At 44.2% G+C, this 16,185-nt stretch overlaps 1 protein-coding gene across 9 annotated transcripts; it reads left to right on the top strand.

The window, feature by feature from the left end:
• Nucleotides 1-1,001: 1,001 nt before the first annotated feature.
• On the top strand, nucleotides 1,002-15,840 carry IGSF10 (immunoglobulin superfamily member 10). Of its 9 annotated transcripts, none has more exons than XM_068691905.1 (7): nucleotides 1,002-1,354; nucleotides 2,218-2,467; nucleotides 4,368-4,497; nucleotides 5,794-6,184; nucleotides 7,328-11,680; nucleotides 12,320-13,220; nucleotides 13,407-15,840. In XM_068691905.1, exons 2-7 carry the CDS (start codon nucleotides 2,274-2,276, stop codon nucleotides 15,313-15,315), a joined length of 7,878 nt encoding a protein of 2,625 aa, XP_068548006.1. In that variant the 5' UTR covers nucleotides 1,002-1,354; nucleotides 2,218-2,273; the 3' UTR covers nucleotides 15,316-15,840. The 9 variants fall into 9 exon arrangements, with proteins under 9 accessions (XP_068548006.1, XP_068548008.1, XP_068548005.1 ...); XM_068691907.1 differs by lacking the exon at nucleotides 1,002-1,354 and adding an exon at nucleotides 1,425-1,539; XM_068691904.1 differs by lacking the exon at nucleotides 1,002-1,354 and adding an exon at nucleotides 1,743-2,056.
• Nucleotides 15,841-16,185: the final 345 nt, after the last annotated feature.

The following is a 16,185-nucleotide window of genomic DNA, read 5'->3' as shown; positions in this document are numbered from 1 at the left end:
CATGATTCTACAAGAACAGCGATATTCATATATTTTTTACCAAAACATTCTAAATGATTTTTTGTCTTTTTTGTTTTGTTTTGTTTTGTTTTTCCCCAGAACCAAGCTGACAAGAAAAGAGAAGCCCTTCTGTACGCACACCACAGCTCCTGTTTGGCACTGTGGCACAAAGGCAGATGTAAGTAGGTTCATACTGACTTCAGATGTTTTGGCTTTCCTCGCAGAAAACTGGGACATTTAGTAAAATTAACATGTCTCCAAGAAAATATAAATTCTATGGAAAGTGAAAAATCTCAGTAAATACATCTGGGTTGAAAATTCTTACTCAGTTCAAGTCATAAATGACGATCTTGTTTGAAGGGTCATTTGGAAGCCATGTGTCACCTTCCTTACAGACTTTCTTACACACATAAAGTGCCGTCCAGCATCATTTATGTTACGTGAATTACATTGTTTTTTTTCTTATTTCATGATATGCCTTGAAAACAATCTTTGCCTTATCTTTTAAGCTGGCAGTCCAATATATGTAAAACTGTAGCAAGACACTGTTAGAAATTGTTTAGTCAGATTTGTTTATAAACTGATGCAAAGGTCTGAATATTTATCTGTAAGAAAGCAGCAGCTGGCTGTTTGCCTGTCTAAACTTACCTAGAGAGTTGCACTGTGGTGACTTTATTGCATACTAATATAACTATTCCTTGTACAAAGTTTTTTGGTGCAAGTTTAGCACCTATATCAAATAGCAATAATTTCTCAGGCATAACTTTTCAGACAGATAAACAAGAGTACTTCTGCAAAAGAACATGGGGTTTATGTGACATTGCTAAGGGATTTGTTTTCTGGGACAAGGCTGATACTTTGCTAATTTGGAACAGAGACAGAGGAACAAATGTATACTGCAGACAGAACTGACGTATCCTGAGCGGGGGTTGGATAATCTGTGTGTCTCACCCAGGGTATCTAAACCCAGCTGCTGTTTGCTCTGCAAAGACAGAAATCATTTTGTGGCCAGACCATAGAGAACAGCAGCCGTATTGACATAACCAGCAATGCGCTGCACCTCCAACCAATTGATCTCGGAGGAACTACATAACTGACAAGAATCAGGGGCAAAGAGTGCCAAGTGGATTTGGCCCTTACTGGGATAAATTCAGGTACTGGGAAAAAAAATCAGTGGATTTTGCTGGCAGGCAGGGTGTTGCTGGTGGGTAACACTGTGGAGTAGGAGGCTGGGAGGACAGTAAGAAGCCACGCGCCTTCTTCAGGACCATCTGAAAGCTGCGTGACCGCACAGGTCCTAAATGCTGCCTTAGTGCAAGAGGTGATGGATGAGCAACTGCCTTTGGATGAGAGGGTTTGTGTTTATTTTTATCTAAGGCTGACTGCATAAAAATATAATCATCTGGCAACGATAATTTATTAAACTGCCACCGCAAAGTCTTGCAGCTCGAGAGCAGAGTGGAGAACAGTGCGCCTTCACCTTTCCTAAGGCGACAGAGCCACGGCTTCAGCCAGGCGTGTGGCTGCCGCCAAGCCCAGGTAGCAGAGCACGGGGAGACGAGGTGCCGGGACCCGGCTCTGCACCGGCAGCTGCTCCGCGCCGCGCCGGGCCGGGCCGGGCACCCGCGGCGGCGCCCCCCGGCAGGCGGCCGGCTGGGCTGGGCTGGGCTGGGCTGGGCTGGCCCCTCCCGGTACGGCCCCGGTACCGGCCCCGGGATCGGCCCCGGGATCGGCCCCGGTGTCGGCCCCGGTACCGGCCCGGGCGGGCAGGGCCGCGGGCGGTGCCGGGGCGCGGGGCGGAGCGGAGCGGGGCCGGTCGCTCCCGCAGCCCGGCGGCTCCACGCGCGGGGCTTTGAAATTGGTTAATTTTGTTTGGAATAATTACTGGCAAGAAAGGAGCTGACGTGTTCCTTCCCCAGGACAAATTGCTAGCAGATTTACAGCCGGAGTGGCGGTGCAGCGGCAGCCAAGTGCCCCAGGCTCCCCGCGGCCCCGCCGTACCTGCAGGCAGCAGCTCGCGGGGCTGCCTCCTCGAAACGACAAATATTTCATTTCAGTATGCAGAGCTAAAACCAGGGGAACCCCGAAAGCGGCGGCTCTGTTCCGTGGGGTGTTTTTTTCTTTAAGCTGCAGACTTTTGCTCGTAGTTGAGAACCGAGCGACTCCGCACAGATGGCACCGTAAATCCATAAATGCTTGTGTTTTGTTTCCTTGTAGGAATCCGCTGGCTCCCTGTCGCTGTGAAGGATGGCGTTGTAGTGTCCTCCTGCAGGATGACAGCAATGCACAGACGCAGACCCTGGTGGCTGGAGGTCCTCCTCGGTGCCTGCCTGGCCGCCCTGCCCCGCAGCACCGCCTGTCCCAGGCTCTGCGCCTGCTACGTCCCCACCGAGGTGCACTGCACTTTCCGCTACTTCACAGCCGTCCCACCACGCATCCCTCCAAACGTGGAGCGCATCAACCTGGGGTACGTCTAATGCCAAGATTTCAAATATTCTGACCAGTTACCTTGCACCACTTTGCATGTAATTACAAAGAGTTTTCAGATTTAGGGCTAAAAATTAATCAAGGCAAGGAATAAATCTTAGGCGGATGTTTTGCATTAATCAGAAGTGGTCGCAATGAGAGCTAGCAAAGTTGAAGACTTCCAACAGTGGGTGGAATCTTGGGGGATGCAAGAACATTAAAAAGCTTTGAACTTAAGTGAATCATTTTATATTACCTGAATATCTTGCATTTTTTAGTATGGAACTCTGAAAGAGCTTGAAATTGAGCTAATTCTTCCTGGAAAAAAAGATAGCTCAGAGCTCAGAGGGGACTGGAAATGCAGTATGTGTGTTAAAATCTTCAGAGACTTCTGATGTGATTTCAGAATGTCACATAATCTTATTTGCTGTGTTTTTATCCATCCAGTTTATGGAACTATTGCCTGTCTGAATATTTCAGCCTCCAAAATGGTTCTGTATGTTAAGTGGTCAAAAGAAACCAGGTACAATTGGCCTGTCAATGCAGTTTCCTGCAGGTATCCTGTCATACAATCAAATGAGAAAACCAATCAGCAATGTTTGACTGACCCTGGTATCACTTTTGATACACATAACCTTTGAATTGTCCGTATGTGTATGCAAAAAGTACAAAAGAACTTTACTTGGAAGTCTTCCCCCTCCTCTGCTGCGAGGCAATATAACGCGATCTCAGCTCCTGACTCCTGTCTGCCTTTTCCCTCCTTTGAGTTTGCCAAAGTTTTCCCAAAGTGCTGTATGTGAAGACTAAGGACCAATTCCTCTAGGCTATGGGTCACCTGAGGTGTGGGACATATATTTGAAATACGTTAATTGCTGCCATGGACAGGCCTTCTGTCTGGCTGAGGAATTAACCTCACTCACTTGTTACCATTGGACGTAGGAGGTGTGGCTGCAGCATGAGAAGATTCCTCTCATTGGGTCATGTAAGCATGGCAGTAATCATGATGTCAAAGGCACCACGAGCAGGTGCTCTGTATTTGGAAGGCTTGCACAACACCAGTTCCAGGATACTGGAGCATCAACACTCTGAGTACTCACGCTGGCTAGGTTTAGATGTGACCTATGGTCAAACCTCCTCTGACGGTAGAGCTCTCATTTGAAGAGCTCTCAGTGTTTCACTTTTGGCTTCCTGTTTAAATTCAGCCTCGATTATCCAGGCTGTGTGTATGCTCCTTGAGATCAGGGGAGGCAGAGGCTGTGTCTACATGAACAGGTAGCATGCACCGTTGAAGACCTGTGGAGTGGAAATGGATCTCAAGATGTACAACAGAGAAGAGCAGACAGCACGGTCCAGCCACCTCTCCTGACAGGAGGACAAAGGCAGGGCTGCGAGACCCTCAGCAGACCCCACCTGCACCATGGTCAGGGCTCAGCCATCGCTCCTCAGGTGCTGGCAGAGGAAGGGCACGGCCCAGGCCCCGTAGTTGTATGCGGGTCTCTGACCCCAAAGAAAGCTGTCTGTTGTGCATCATCTTCTCTGTGGTACGGCAGTGTTGGGAAAGCCCTCATTTAAAAGAGGCATCAATGTATTGCAAAATTCTACCATTCCATGAAAACCCTTTTACACTAAAGCCCAAAACCATCATTTTTGTCTGCATATTTTTGCAGTTATTTACCCTACCCACTTTGAATACAATCTTAAGGAAGCTGCAATGGACAAGTTACCAAATTTTGTGCTAATGTGAAGGTATGATTTAAAATTTAATCTTCACCATCAGAAGTACTCCCTACCTTTATACATATCCAAAGTGTTGTTCTTTTGTTTTTGTTTGATTTGTTTTAAAATTTGTGAAGTTTAGCTGTCTGACTAAACCCAGGTCTGGGATGAAATGTTTATTACAGTTACAACAGCTTGCTTAAACTGACTGAAACAGATTTTGCTGGCCTGGAGAAACTGGAGTTACTGATGCTGCACAGCAATGAGATCAATGCAATACCCAACAAGGCGTTCACTGATTTGCATTCATTACAGGTAAGAAATAAATGTTGGGGATGACCTAATCTCAGTTTTCATTATGGCCTTTAAACAATCTGACAGTAATGACTAATTTGTGGAGGCTGACCAGCGGTCTCTTGCCTCTTACTTTTCTGTTTCTAATTGTACCCATATGAAAGATAAGGGCCTGCAATACCCAATATTCTACTGGGAAATGTATTTCATTCCCAGGTGGGCGTTCAGTTATGGTATAAAAAGTGTAATGAAGATGTTGGTAGACATCTGTCAACAGTATCTTAACTGGCAACCACAACTGAGACTTTCACATGATAAAGATTATAAAGCTCCAAGTACTGTATTGTGGTAGTAAACTTGTTTTTAGTTAATTTGTCACAGTTATTGTCATAGTTAATTGTGTTTTTTTTTTATTATTTTGCTTTTTTTTTTTTTTATGATAGTTTTCCATTCAGATATCCCTTTCCTTTCAGTACAATGTAGTCCTGTCCCTTTCCATCTTTCATCAAAAAAAGACTCCTACAGAATTGAAACTGAATATATTACATATAAACATTTTAGTGTTTTAAAAAGAACTACAGTTCCTTGGTTTTATAATTATATATGCATGTAGATTTTTAAAATGTATTATTTGATGCCTGTTTTGTTCTTTAACTGAAATATAGTTTTAGTGGAGTTATATTTGGCAAATAAACTTGCACATTATTTGGATTTTGTAGTTTTTTTCTTCACTAATTTTCAAAATACAGAATTCCTTACTGTAACAGAATAATTCTAACAGTAAAAGTAATAATGAAAAGGGTGTCCTAGGTACCATATTTAACACCTGAGCAATATGCCAGATTTGTTCATCTCATAGTTACTGAACTTGAACCTGTCAGCAACAAAATGGCACCTCAGAGTTTAGGTTTGGCAAGTACACATCTCACATGACACAAATCCTGAAACTAGGAACAACCTGGTAGTTCTATTGTGCTTTAACTGGGACTTTTTGGGTGAGTAATTAAGCATTGATTTATTTTGTTTTTAATCTCTACATTTTGTGAATGTGACTGCAGAAATGGCCCTGATGGATGGTTGGAACAAGAAAGTATCCTTGTTGTCCTTTGCAGCTAACATTGCATTTAAAAATAACTTCTCCCACTGTTTGTTTTTTTTTCCCGGTCACTTGCATTACTGACCCATTGAAGTATTTTCACTTCACAGAGTAACCATCAATGAAAATTTGTTAGGAGTTTATAGCAAGTTATATAGGAGGAGTGTTACAGCAATATAACATGGGTTAATAATATACACTTGTCACTTTTTCATCAACAGGTATTAAAAATGAGTTATAACAAGGTCAGTGTACTTCAGCAAGATGTTTTTTATGGTCTGAAGAGCTTGGTACGGTTGCATATGGACCACAATAAAATTGAAATTGTAAATCCCAACATTTTCTACGGACTAACATCGCTAAGGTTGGTCCATTTGGAAGGAAACTTAATTAAGCAGCTTCATCCAGATACTTTTGTCACCTTGAACTATGTACAAATATTTAAAATATCCTCCATAAAGCACATATATTTGTCTGAAAATGCGTTGACTTCACTACCACAAGAAATGTTTTCCTACATGTCTGAGCTAGAGAGTATTTACCTCCACGGAAACCCATGGTCCTGTGATTGCAGTCTACAGTGGTTTGCAGAATGGTCGAGACAGAGGCCAGGTGAGCTGAAGGCTTTGTCTATGCTTTTTAACCCCATTATGAATTTTCTTTTGAATACAATTATACTTTATTTAAATATTCTTCCAAGGAAGACTGGAAATGCAACTACATCTGATTACTTTTTATTTGTTTCATGTAAATTACTGGCTTGTTCATACCATCTACATACTGATCTTTTAAAAGTGTGTTGGATGTGTTAGCAGCTGTACCACACCACATGAAAATCACTGCAAATTCAAAACTAAAGTACCAGATGTGAAGCATAAGAAGCTACAGGAAACTTGTCACTCCTTCATAGCCTGCCACTAACTGATTATGTATAGTAGACCATTATAGCACACTGACATGAACCTGATATTTTCTTTTGCACTTTTATAATTTCTTATTTTTTTCCCCTCTACTTAAAATGTTATTTTCTATCTTTTTTCCTTTTTTTTTTTTTACTCCTAAAATAGTGCCATGCATCTGCAGGAAATATATATATGTATATATATATATATATTATATATATCTATGTATAATATATTCTTCTAAGCTCTTCTCTCTATTATTTCCAGGAGTGATGGTTAACAGGATTTTTGTAGGTGTATGTAATCAGGATAAACAGATTAATGCCCTCCAGTTTCCTGAATTAAATGAATCTAGTGGCCCTAATCTGTTCCCAGGTACAGCTTTTCATAACAAAATGTTTTCCTTGGCCACTCTGAAGCTTCTGTGTGCTAGGAAAATCCACAGGGAATAAGGAAGCTAAATTTTACCTAACTCACAGGAACGAAGGACACATTGTACGTGATTCTTCAAAAAAAGAAATGAGAAACAGGACTTGAGGGCTTTTTGTTTCTGCCCTGAGAAGCTGCAGGTGGTAGCGTAGTGTTACCCCGAACTGCTCCAGCCTCAGCAGGAGGCGGTGGCCGCGTGCCCCAGCAGAGCGCTCCCAACACCAATGCCACTGAACGGCCCCTTACTGGGCGGCAGGAACAGTCACCAGGCAGCTTCCCTAGGGAAAACTCACAGGCTAGTGGCTACTGTAGGATGAACTTTGTTTGTATTTCACTCAAGAGAACAACTTGTTGGTAACTGTGTGTGTCTTAATGCTAAAAACTGTATCACAAAAGCTTACTGTTTTTTTTTTTTTCCCTTCAGATGTCATAAAGTGCAAAAAAGACAGAAGTTCTGGCGCTCAGCAATGCCCAGTTTGTGCTAGCCCCCAGAATTATAAAGGAAGAAACTTTGTCACTGTTCCTTCTGCATCTTTAACCTGCACTAAGCCAGTCATACATCACTCCCTGAAATTTAGAAACCTCACAGTGCCAGACGATGGGGATTTCAGTTCTGTGTCTACCAAGGACTTCATGGCTCCTATAGGATCCATGGTTTTGAACATGACTGACCAAGCAGGAAGTCGTGGCAACTTGGTTTGTAACATTCAGAAACCTAAAGAAACGTCTCCACTGTCATTTGACAAAGATGGCAACAACACAATACTGAAAACATCATTCACAGCATTTCTGGTGTGCGATATTGCTTATGAGCATATCCAGCAGCTATGGAGCATACTGGCCCTGTACAGTAATTTCCCCCTAAAACTAGAAAGGAATGCCCTAGCAACTAAAATGCCTTTTACTGCTTACCACTATAAACAAATCTACTCTGAAAAAGATGAACTTCACACCAATGTAGAGGCAGAACTGAGAGCCGAACCACCTTGGTTAATGCAAAGCAAAGTAGCACTGCAGCTAGACAGGACAGCAACCACACTTAACACGTTGCACATCCAGTACTTCACTGATGCCCAGATTATTTTGCCCAGTCCTGACCAAAAAAAAGTGAGAAATAACTGGACAATCATCTCCAGGGACAATAAAACACAAACACAGCACACTGTTTTAGTTGGGGGGACCGTAGAACTAGATTGCCAAGCAATTGGAGATCCAGCTCCTGCAATAGAGTGGATATTAGCTGATGGGAGCAAAGTGAGAGCCCCTTATATCAGTGAGGATGGCAGAATTATAGTAGTTAAAACTGGAACATTTACGTTACGAACAGCTGACACCTTTGACACTGGGCTTTATCACTGCATAGGCACGAATTACAACGACGCAGATATTCTCACATTTAGAATTACTGTGGTCGATCCTTATGTGGAACACAGCAGTGTAAATGGAGCCCACCTTTCCACATCTGTTGGCAGCACACTCTACCTTCCCTGTACATCTGCTGCTGTTCCAGATGCTGCTATTAGCTGGGTGTTACCTGAGCGTGTGATTCTTCATCATTCTGTCAGAAACAAACACATTTTTGACAATGGTACCTTGAGAATACAAGGGGTAACAGAGCAAGACAGTGGCTATTTCAGATGTGTTGCAGCCAATCAGTACGGTGTTGATCTTTTGGTTCTCCAAGTGCTAGTTAGAAAGGACAAAAACACTCCACAGAAAATGCAGGTAGCTGTGGGAGAATGGGAAGAGAGTGATGGCTCTGGAAACGCAATGCTGGCCTCTGCTAGAAGGCATACAAATCCTTCAGCTCCTCTGGCTCCCTTGATAGCTAATGAGGAATCTGCTGCCCCAGCATCCAGGAACCAGGTCACGCAGAGTGCCTATAAAAGGCACAGTTACGGGAAACCATCCTACCGTCACTACAGGGACAAAATGGGCAGGAGGTTTCGGGGGCAGAGGAGACAGTTTGTTTCCTCAGCCAGGAGGGTTGACCCGCAGCGCTGGGCAGCCTTTCTGGAAAAAACAAAGAGGAACTCGACTCTTGTAGAAAAGCAAGAAGTTGAAATAAAACCAGCTATTCAAGGTCGTCAGCAATCAAAAGCACCTGTGGATGAGGAGGAAACATCTGGTGATCTCTCATCTCCAGAACAAGAATTCATGATACCAGTAACAGAGAGTGCCACTGCATCTCCTCTGGGGAAAGCAACACCGAGTGTGGTACCTGCAGGGCGCAGCATGCCCACCAGTAACAGTCCTGCTGGCTCAGCCTCCCTCCTGGCTGCAGAGGCTGTAGCTCCGCTACCCTCTCCTTCTTCACAGTCTGTCTCGTCTGACAGCAGGCAGCCACAAACATATCTAAACCCTACAATTACAAATTCAAACTCATGGGAAAGACCTGCTTTAAGTCAAATATCAGCAAATGTTATAAAACAATCAACTCAGCAAAGACTGGTATCTCCTGGAGAAAGTCCCAGCCCGCAATTAAATCCTGTGTCTTCAACACCCAGGGCAGATGTTACAGACACCAGTAAACCTGTAACTTCTGAAAATACGGTGGGCAAGCTACATGTTTTTACAGAGTCTACTAATAAGATTTCCACCAAAACGGATCATCAGATATCTGCAGCAACAGTCAGTGAACCAAATCCTGAAACCGGTCACGTTTACCTTCATAGCACCCAGAAACCAGTAATTACTAAGCTGCCACTGGGCTCAAACACCATTACTCATCAGAAAATTCAAATTATTCAGGATGTTACAACTCATGCACCTCAGCAGCAATATGGAAGAAGGAGAAAAATTTCTGGTAGGAGAAAAATTGTCAGGCCAGGGCGTATTCCAAATATGAAAGAGCACAGGTACCATTTTGGGAAGCAAGACTCTGTCAGAGGAAACACAGCTCCAGGTGTCCTCTTGACTTCAAAATATACATCAGATTTACCTACCTTAAATAATTTAAGCAGCTCCATCAACCTAGTTAGCCCAGAAGCACCTCTGCCCTCCCCCTCCACCATGAATATGTCATTAGAGCACCCAGCAGGAGCTGTTCAAAACACAGCACTCCCCACAGCAGCGAACAGCGAACATGCTGCAAGGCAAAGAACTACTTCTGCGGTGATGCCTTTCTTTACAAAAAGCACCCAGGATACCCCCCAACAGAAATCAGAGACCAGTGCACCATTTCAGACAAGTACTTACAGAGTCCAGCCTTTTAGCACCAGACCACCAACAGCAACCTACACAGCTCATGTTACTGCAGAAATTGCACACACAGTAAGCACTAAGATACCTCCTACCCTTGAATCACTCTCACCCAACACTAAGTCTAGAGCCTCATCAAAAAATTCCCAAGGAGGAAAAATTACTGGGGAACATCTCTTTGGAAATGACACTCAGAAGGAAGTACTGAAAAAGCTACCAGAACACCAGACGGATGTGTTTCCATCAACAGAGGTATCAGTATTGCTTCCTAAGACTACAGCAGCATTACCTACATCCAAAATTTCTCCTTTGCCCTTTACACCCATTTCAGTGGGTGGGGATCCCAGTAGTGGTTTCCTGTCTTTAAACAAGTCCGTTCATTATGACAATGGTAAGTCAGGAGAACATCTCCCCACTGCAGAGCTGCATTCTCACCCTACTCCTGCAGCTAGCACAACTGAAGAACAGGATGTAGCAAGTTTGAAGCCAACAGCTATACGTATTGTTACTCCTCAAACTGACACCAAAATCACCAAAAGTAAAACATTCAGAGTGGGAAGAAAGAGAGGTCAGAGGAGGAAAAGGCCCCCTAAAACATCTACTTCACGAAGCTTGACCACAGGCCATAGCACTACAGCACTTCCTCCTGGGAATACAGCCATACCTGCCGTGACAACAGTCAAATCAGCAGCCACGCCTGCAGGTCTTACACCTGCACAACCTCTCCCTGAGAGTGCAAGAGCGGTCTTAGTGACAGAAATGCCAGTGCCATGGAGCCTTGCTGCATCAGATACAGCTCAGCACATGCCTACAGCAGCTAAGCAGACATCAGCGACCCCAAGCACACGGATGAACATCCAGTCTGTTACGTTACCACCCAGTGGGCTTATTCCTCAGACCCCCACCACAACAACCCAAACCACACCACTGCTTTCAAAGCCGTTCAGTGCCACAAGCACACAACCCACTCCAGTTGGTGCTGGATCAAAACCCGCACAGCAAATCAAAGCCACCACAACGGCAGGTGAGATGGAGAAGAAAGTTACCCGAGAAAACCACGTTGCACAGCCCACGTTCCCAGGAAGAAGTGAGCCAAGTGCCGGAGCTCCTGCAGCCACGGGCACCGCTGCCCCCCGCGCTCAGCATCCCACCCCGCTGCCAGCCCCAGCAGCAGCCAGGACACCCGCACCTACGGCAGAAGCCTCCTCACCTCCAAGTGGGGGGATCGGATTCAGGCAGAAGCCACGTACTGAAGGCACAGAGAGAGGCAAAATATTAGCTGGCAGCACCCTGACTGTTCCAGAGCCATCCCAGACTGCTACTCCGTGTGCTCCTCCGTGGGGTAGGGACAAGAACAATCCTGCCAAAGGCAGGTCTGACAAGAGACAAGATCAAGAAACTACCACCAGGAGCCCTATATCCTTCCACCCTTTAAGCAGAAATCATTTTGCAAAGCCCAGAATAATTGGAGGAAAATTAGCTGCTTTTACTGTGCTAGCTAATTCAGATGCTTTTATTCCTTGTGAAGCCGTCGGTAACCCCCAGCCAACAATACAGTGGACCAAGATATCAACAGGTAAGCTTCACAGACCTCTCTGGAATTTACCTCCTGCTCTTATCTTGTAACTTGGCAGATGGTTTGTAGGACAGAGTTAAATATTGCTTCATCTAGGAGCACTGTGAAGTGATAATACGAACTTGGAAATAGTCAGAAAAATGTTACATTGTTTAATACCAATTATGAAAACAGTTGCTTATGTGAATTTTAAACATACATATATAACCTATATTTAATGCTAGTTCTGCACTTATTGCCTGTTATTTCAGAATGATGAGACAAATGAAAAGAAAAAACTGTCTATGGTAACAAACCATCAGATCCAGTTACCACAATAGCAAAGTATTTTTGAACATGCAAAGCCAAGTTACAACCATGCTAAAATATTTTTTGGGTGTGCAAAGCCTTATCTACCTCATTCAAGCCTTGTCTCTACTGAGGAACTAGGTTTTGTCTTAACTTTAAAGCTTTTCTACTGCAAAAAGCAGTAATTTCTATTTTATAAGCAAATTATTATTTCTCTCTTTCTTACCACTATCATCTTGGTTATTTGGGCAAAGCAGACCAGGATAAGGAAAGCGTATTCAGGCGCGGAGTACAAAAGCAGCAGAGCAGGGAGGGCCTGATGTGCTGTGCTGTTTCCCCCCACTTCTGCAGGGCCCCCTGCTGCAGAGAGCCCGGATGGCAGCAGATGGACGGTGTTTGCCAACGGCACGCTGTCCATCGCGCGGGCAGGCCTGCAGGACCGCGGGCAGTACCTGTGCTCGGCGGGCAGCCCGCTCGGCACGGCGCGGCTCCTGGTCACGCTGTCGGTGGTGGCCTACCCGCCCCGCATCGCCGGCAGCAGGCCGCGGCTCCTCACCGCACACTCCGGGAAGGCCGTGGCAATGAAGTGCCAAGCTGAGGGCAGGCCTCCTCCCACGGTCTCGTGGGTCCTGGCCAACAAAACGTACATCTCCAGCTCTTCTAAGGAAAATGAAAGAGTTCACGTGCAACCAGATGGCACTCTAATCATCGAGGAAGTCACTGTTTATGACAGGGGCCTCTACACATGCGTGGCCAAAAATCCAGCAGGCACTGACATGCTGGTTGTGAAGCTGCAGGTCATTGCGGCACCTCCTGTTATTTTGGAGGAAAAGCGACAACAGATTGCAGGAACGGTGGGGGAAAGCCTGAAATTCCCTTGCACCGTGGAAGGAAATCCTCATCCCAGTGTCCACTGGGTTCTCTTTGATGGAACAGTGGTGAAACCTCTGCAGTTCGTAAATGCCAAGCTGTTCCTGTTCCCCAACGGCACCCTCCACCTCAGCAACCTCGCCCCTTCCGACAGCGGGAACTACGAGTGCATAGCTACAAGCTCGACTGGCTCAGAGAGGAGGGTGGTAAGCCTGCTGGTGGAACAGAGAGATACACTTCCCAAAATAGCTGCTGCCTCTCAAGAGATGACGCGATTGAATTTTGGGGATAAATTGCTTCTGAACTGCACAGCGACCGGGGAGCCAAAGCCCAGGATAATCTGGAGGTTACCTTCCAAGGCAGTTGTAGACCAGTGGCACAGGTAGGAGTCTTTTTGTTGCCCATCTCTTTGAAAAATTCAAACACTGTTTTCTCCAATGCTTATGTAAGGGGCAGTTATGTCACTGAAACAATACATTGTGAACTAAATTCATTTTCAGACTTCCAATGCTCGGTATTTACCTTCAATATTTTGTTCTGTAATTCTTTTCCTCTTTCCCCATAACAGAATGGGAAGTCGAATCCATGTGTACCCCAATGGATCCTTGGCTATTGAGGCAGTTACTGAAAAGGATGCAGGTGACTATTTGTGTGTTGCAAGAAACAAAATTGGAGATGATCTGATACTGATGAAAGTCAGCATCACAATGAAACCTGCCAAGATTGACCAGAAACAGTATTTCAAGAAACTGGTACCATATGGAAAAGATTTCAAAGTGGACTGCAAGGCCTCTGGGTCACCTGCACCAGAAATATCCTGGAGTTTGCCAGATGGGACTGTGATCAATAACGTGATGCTGGCAGATGACAGCGGACACAGGTCTCGCAGATACGTCCTCTTTGACAATGGGACTCTGTATCTCAACAAAGTCGGCATAACAGAAGAGGGAGATTATACCTGCTATGCCCAAAACACGCTGGGAAGAGATGAAATGAAAATACACATCACTGTCGTAACGACAGCTGCTCAGATAAAGCACAGTTACAAGACATACATAAAAGTGAAAGCTGGAGACACGGCATTATTGGACTGTGAAGTTGTTGGAGAACCCAAGCCAAAAGTATTCTGGTTGCTGCCTTCCAGTGACATGATCTCCTCCTCGACAGACAGATACTTCCTGCACGCTAATGGTTCCCTGTCAGTGAGTCAAGTCAAACTGCTGGATGCTGGGGAGTATATGTGCGTTGCCCGTAATGCTGGAGGGGATGATACAAAATTGTTCAAACTGGATGTTGAGGCTAAACCGCCTATCATAAATGGTTTATACACAAACAAAACAATTATTAAAGTGACAGCAGTGAGGCATTCAAAGAAACAAATCGACTGTAGGGCAGAAGGGACACCTCCCCCTCAGATTATGTGGATTATGCCTGATAACATTTTCCTAACAGCTCCATATTATGGGAGTAGGATTGTAGTATACAAAAATGGAACACTTGAAATTCGGAACCTGAGACCTTCTGACACAGCAGATTTTATCTGTGTGGCGCGTAATGACTGGGGAGAGAGCATGTTGGTGGTGCGGCTGGAGGTACTGGAAATGCTAAGGCGACCAATGTTTAAAAATCCATTCAATGAAAAAATAATAGCAAAACCTGGAAAAGCTACCACACTGAATTGTTCTGTGGATGGAAACCCTCCACCTGAAATAAGCTGGATGTTGCCTAACGGCACGTGGTTTTCCAAGGGGATCAAGACTTCCCAGTTTCTTACAGGAAGCAATGGCACTCTTACCATCTACAATCCTAACAGAGACAAAGCAGGGAAGTATCGCTGTGCAGCTAAGAATAAAGTTGGCTACATTGAAAGGCTGATCATCTTGGAGATCGGCCAGAAGCCCAGTATTCTGGTGCACCCCAAGGGGCCAGTGAAGGGCATCAGTGGGGAATCGTTATCGCTCCACTGCCTGTCTGACGGGAGTCCCAAACCAAACACAGCGTGGACCCTGCCAGGTGGCTTTGTGCTGGACCGACCTCAGATCAATAGGAAATACATTCTGCTGGAAAATGGCACTCTAGTTATACGAGAAGCTTCCATTCACGACAGAGGGAATTACGTGTGTAAGGCCCATAATAACGCTGGAGAGTCATCTCTAACTGTTCCTGTCATTATTGTAGCCTATCCCCCCAGGATTACAAACAGACCACCACAGACCGTACATACGATGCCTGGTGCAGCAGTTCAACTCACCTGCATGGCACTGGGAATACCAAAACCAGAAATTATGTGGGAATTACCTGACCACTCGATACTCTCTACAGGTAACCAAGGCCAAGCATCCAGGAGCAAACTGCTTCATCCCCCAGGGACACTGGTCATCCAGGATCCCCGGCCGTCAGATTCTGGCATGTACAAGTGCACGGCAAAGAACCATCTTGGCAGTGACTTCACAGTAACGTACATTCATGTCATTTGAAATAAGAAAAACAGAATGAATAGCAAAGCCTACAGATGGACTGAGTTTATTCTTGGAGTAAGTTTAATCAAAGGCAGCCAAAGGCATGTAAGTGCCTAAATACATTTACAGTATTCACTCTGCAATGACCATGCAAAAAAGGGAGAAAGGGCTTGGGGGAAATTAGATCTAGCGTTACTATCTACCATTGATTCATGATTAAATGGACTTAAAAATAATAAGGCACTTTTGCTCTACCAACAAACTTGGAATATTCAATAAAATTATTTTCTAGAAATGTACCTAGAGACATTCAGAAAAGGATAAACTTTTTAAATAGTTTAATGTTGTCCACCTTGTATGATGATCATGAGCATGGATCACATAAAGCAAGAGTATCTGAGAACCAAAGAGCAGATTTAATTGTGATACAAATTACCTTATTATGTTTGATTATTCAGTATGTTTTGTTTTTTGTTTTTTGTTGTTTTTTTTTTTTAATAAATATTCAACGGTGAAACATGTAGTGAATTATTTTTAATAATACACCTTTGTTTCATAGTCTTTTTGTAGAATTTTGGAAAGATACTTACAGAAAAAATTTGTTCTAATTTTTAAAAAGAGAGTAAGCTCTGCTTAACACTGTTTAAAAATAATAATACAGACTGGATATAGTAACAGTCCAGGTTGGTACAATTTTCCAGTTGTCACAAAATCGCTTTTAAAGATTTCTGACTAGAAAACAATACATCAGTCTGCATGTAAATTTAGAATTTTGCTTTCTCAATTCAGCAGGTAGGTATAAAGCTCTGAGTTTCTTACTCATTTTCTTCCTGAGGTTAATGCCAGGATAGAAGGGTAGATTTGCAAATTCGGGACATACATGTATCA

Source organism: Anas acuta, chromosome 9 (assembly GCF_963932015.1).
Source record: "Anas acuta chromosome 9, bAnaAcu1.1, whole genome shotgun sequence".
In the NCBI taxonomy this organism is placed as follows: domain Eukaryota; kingdom Metazoa; phylum Chordata; class Aves; order Anseriformes; family Anatidae; genus Anas; species Anas acuta.
Note: the sequence above shows the minus strand (reverse complement) of the source record. Positions and strands in the feature narration are given on the sequence as shown.

What these genes read in the sequence shown, in the direction of transcription:
- IGSF10 (XM_068691900.1), top strand. Translation starts at nt 2,193, where the DNA reads ATGCTTGTGTTTTGTTTCCTTGTAGGAATCCGCTGGCTCCCTGTCGCT. An exon ending in GTGGAGCGCATCAACCTGGG is followed by an intron (nt 2,468 to 4,367) that starts GTACGTCTAATG and finishes TGTTTATTACAG; the next exon opens with TTACAACAGCTTGCTTAAAC. An exon ending in GTGGACCAAGATATCAACAG is followed by an intron (nt 11,681 to 12,319) that starts GTAAGCTTCACA and finishes CCACTTCTGCAG; the next exon opens with GGCCCCCTGCTGCAGAGAGC.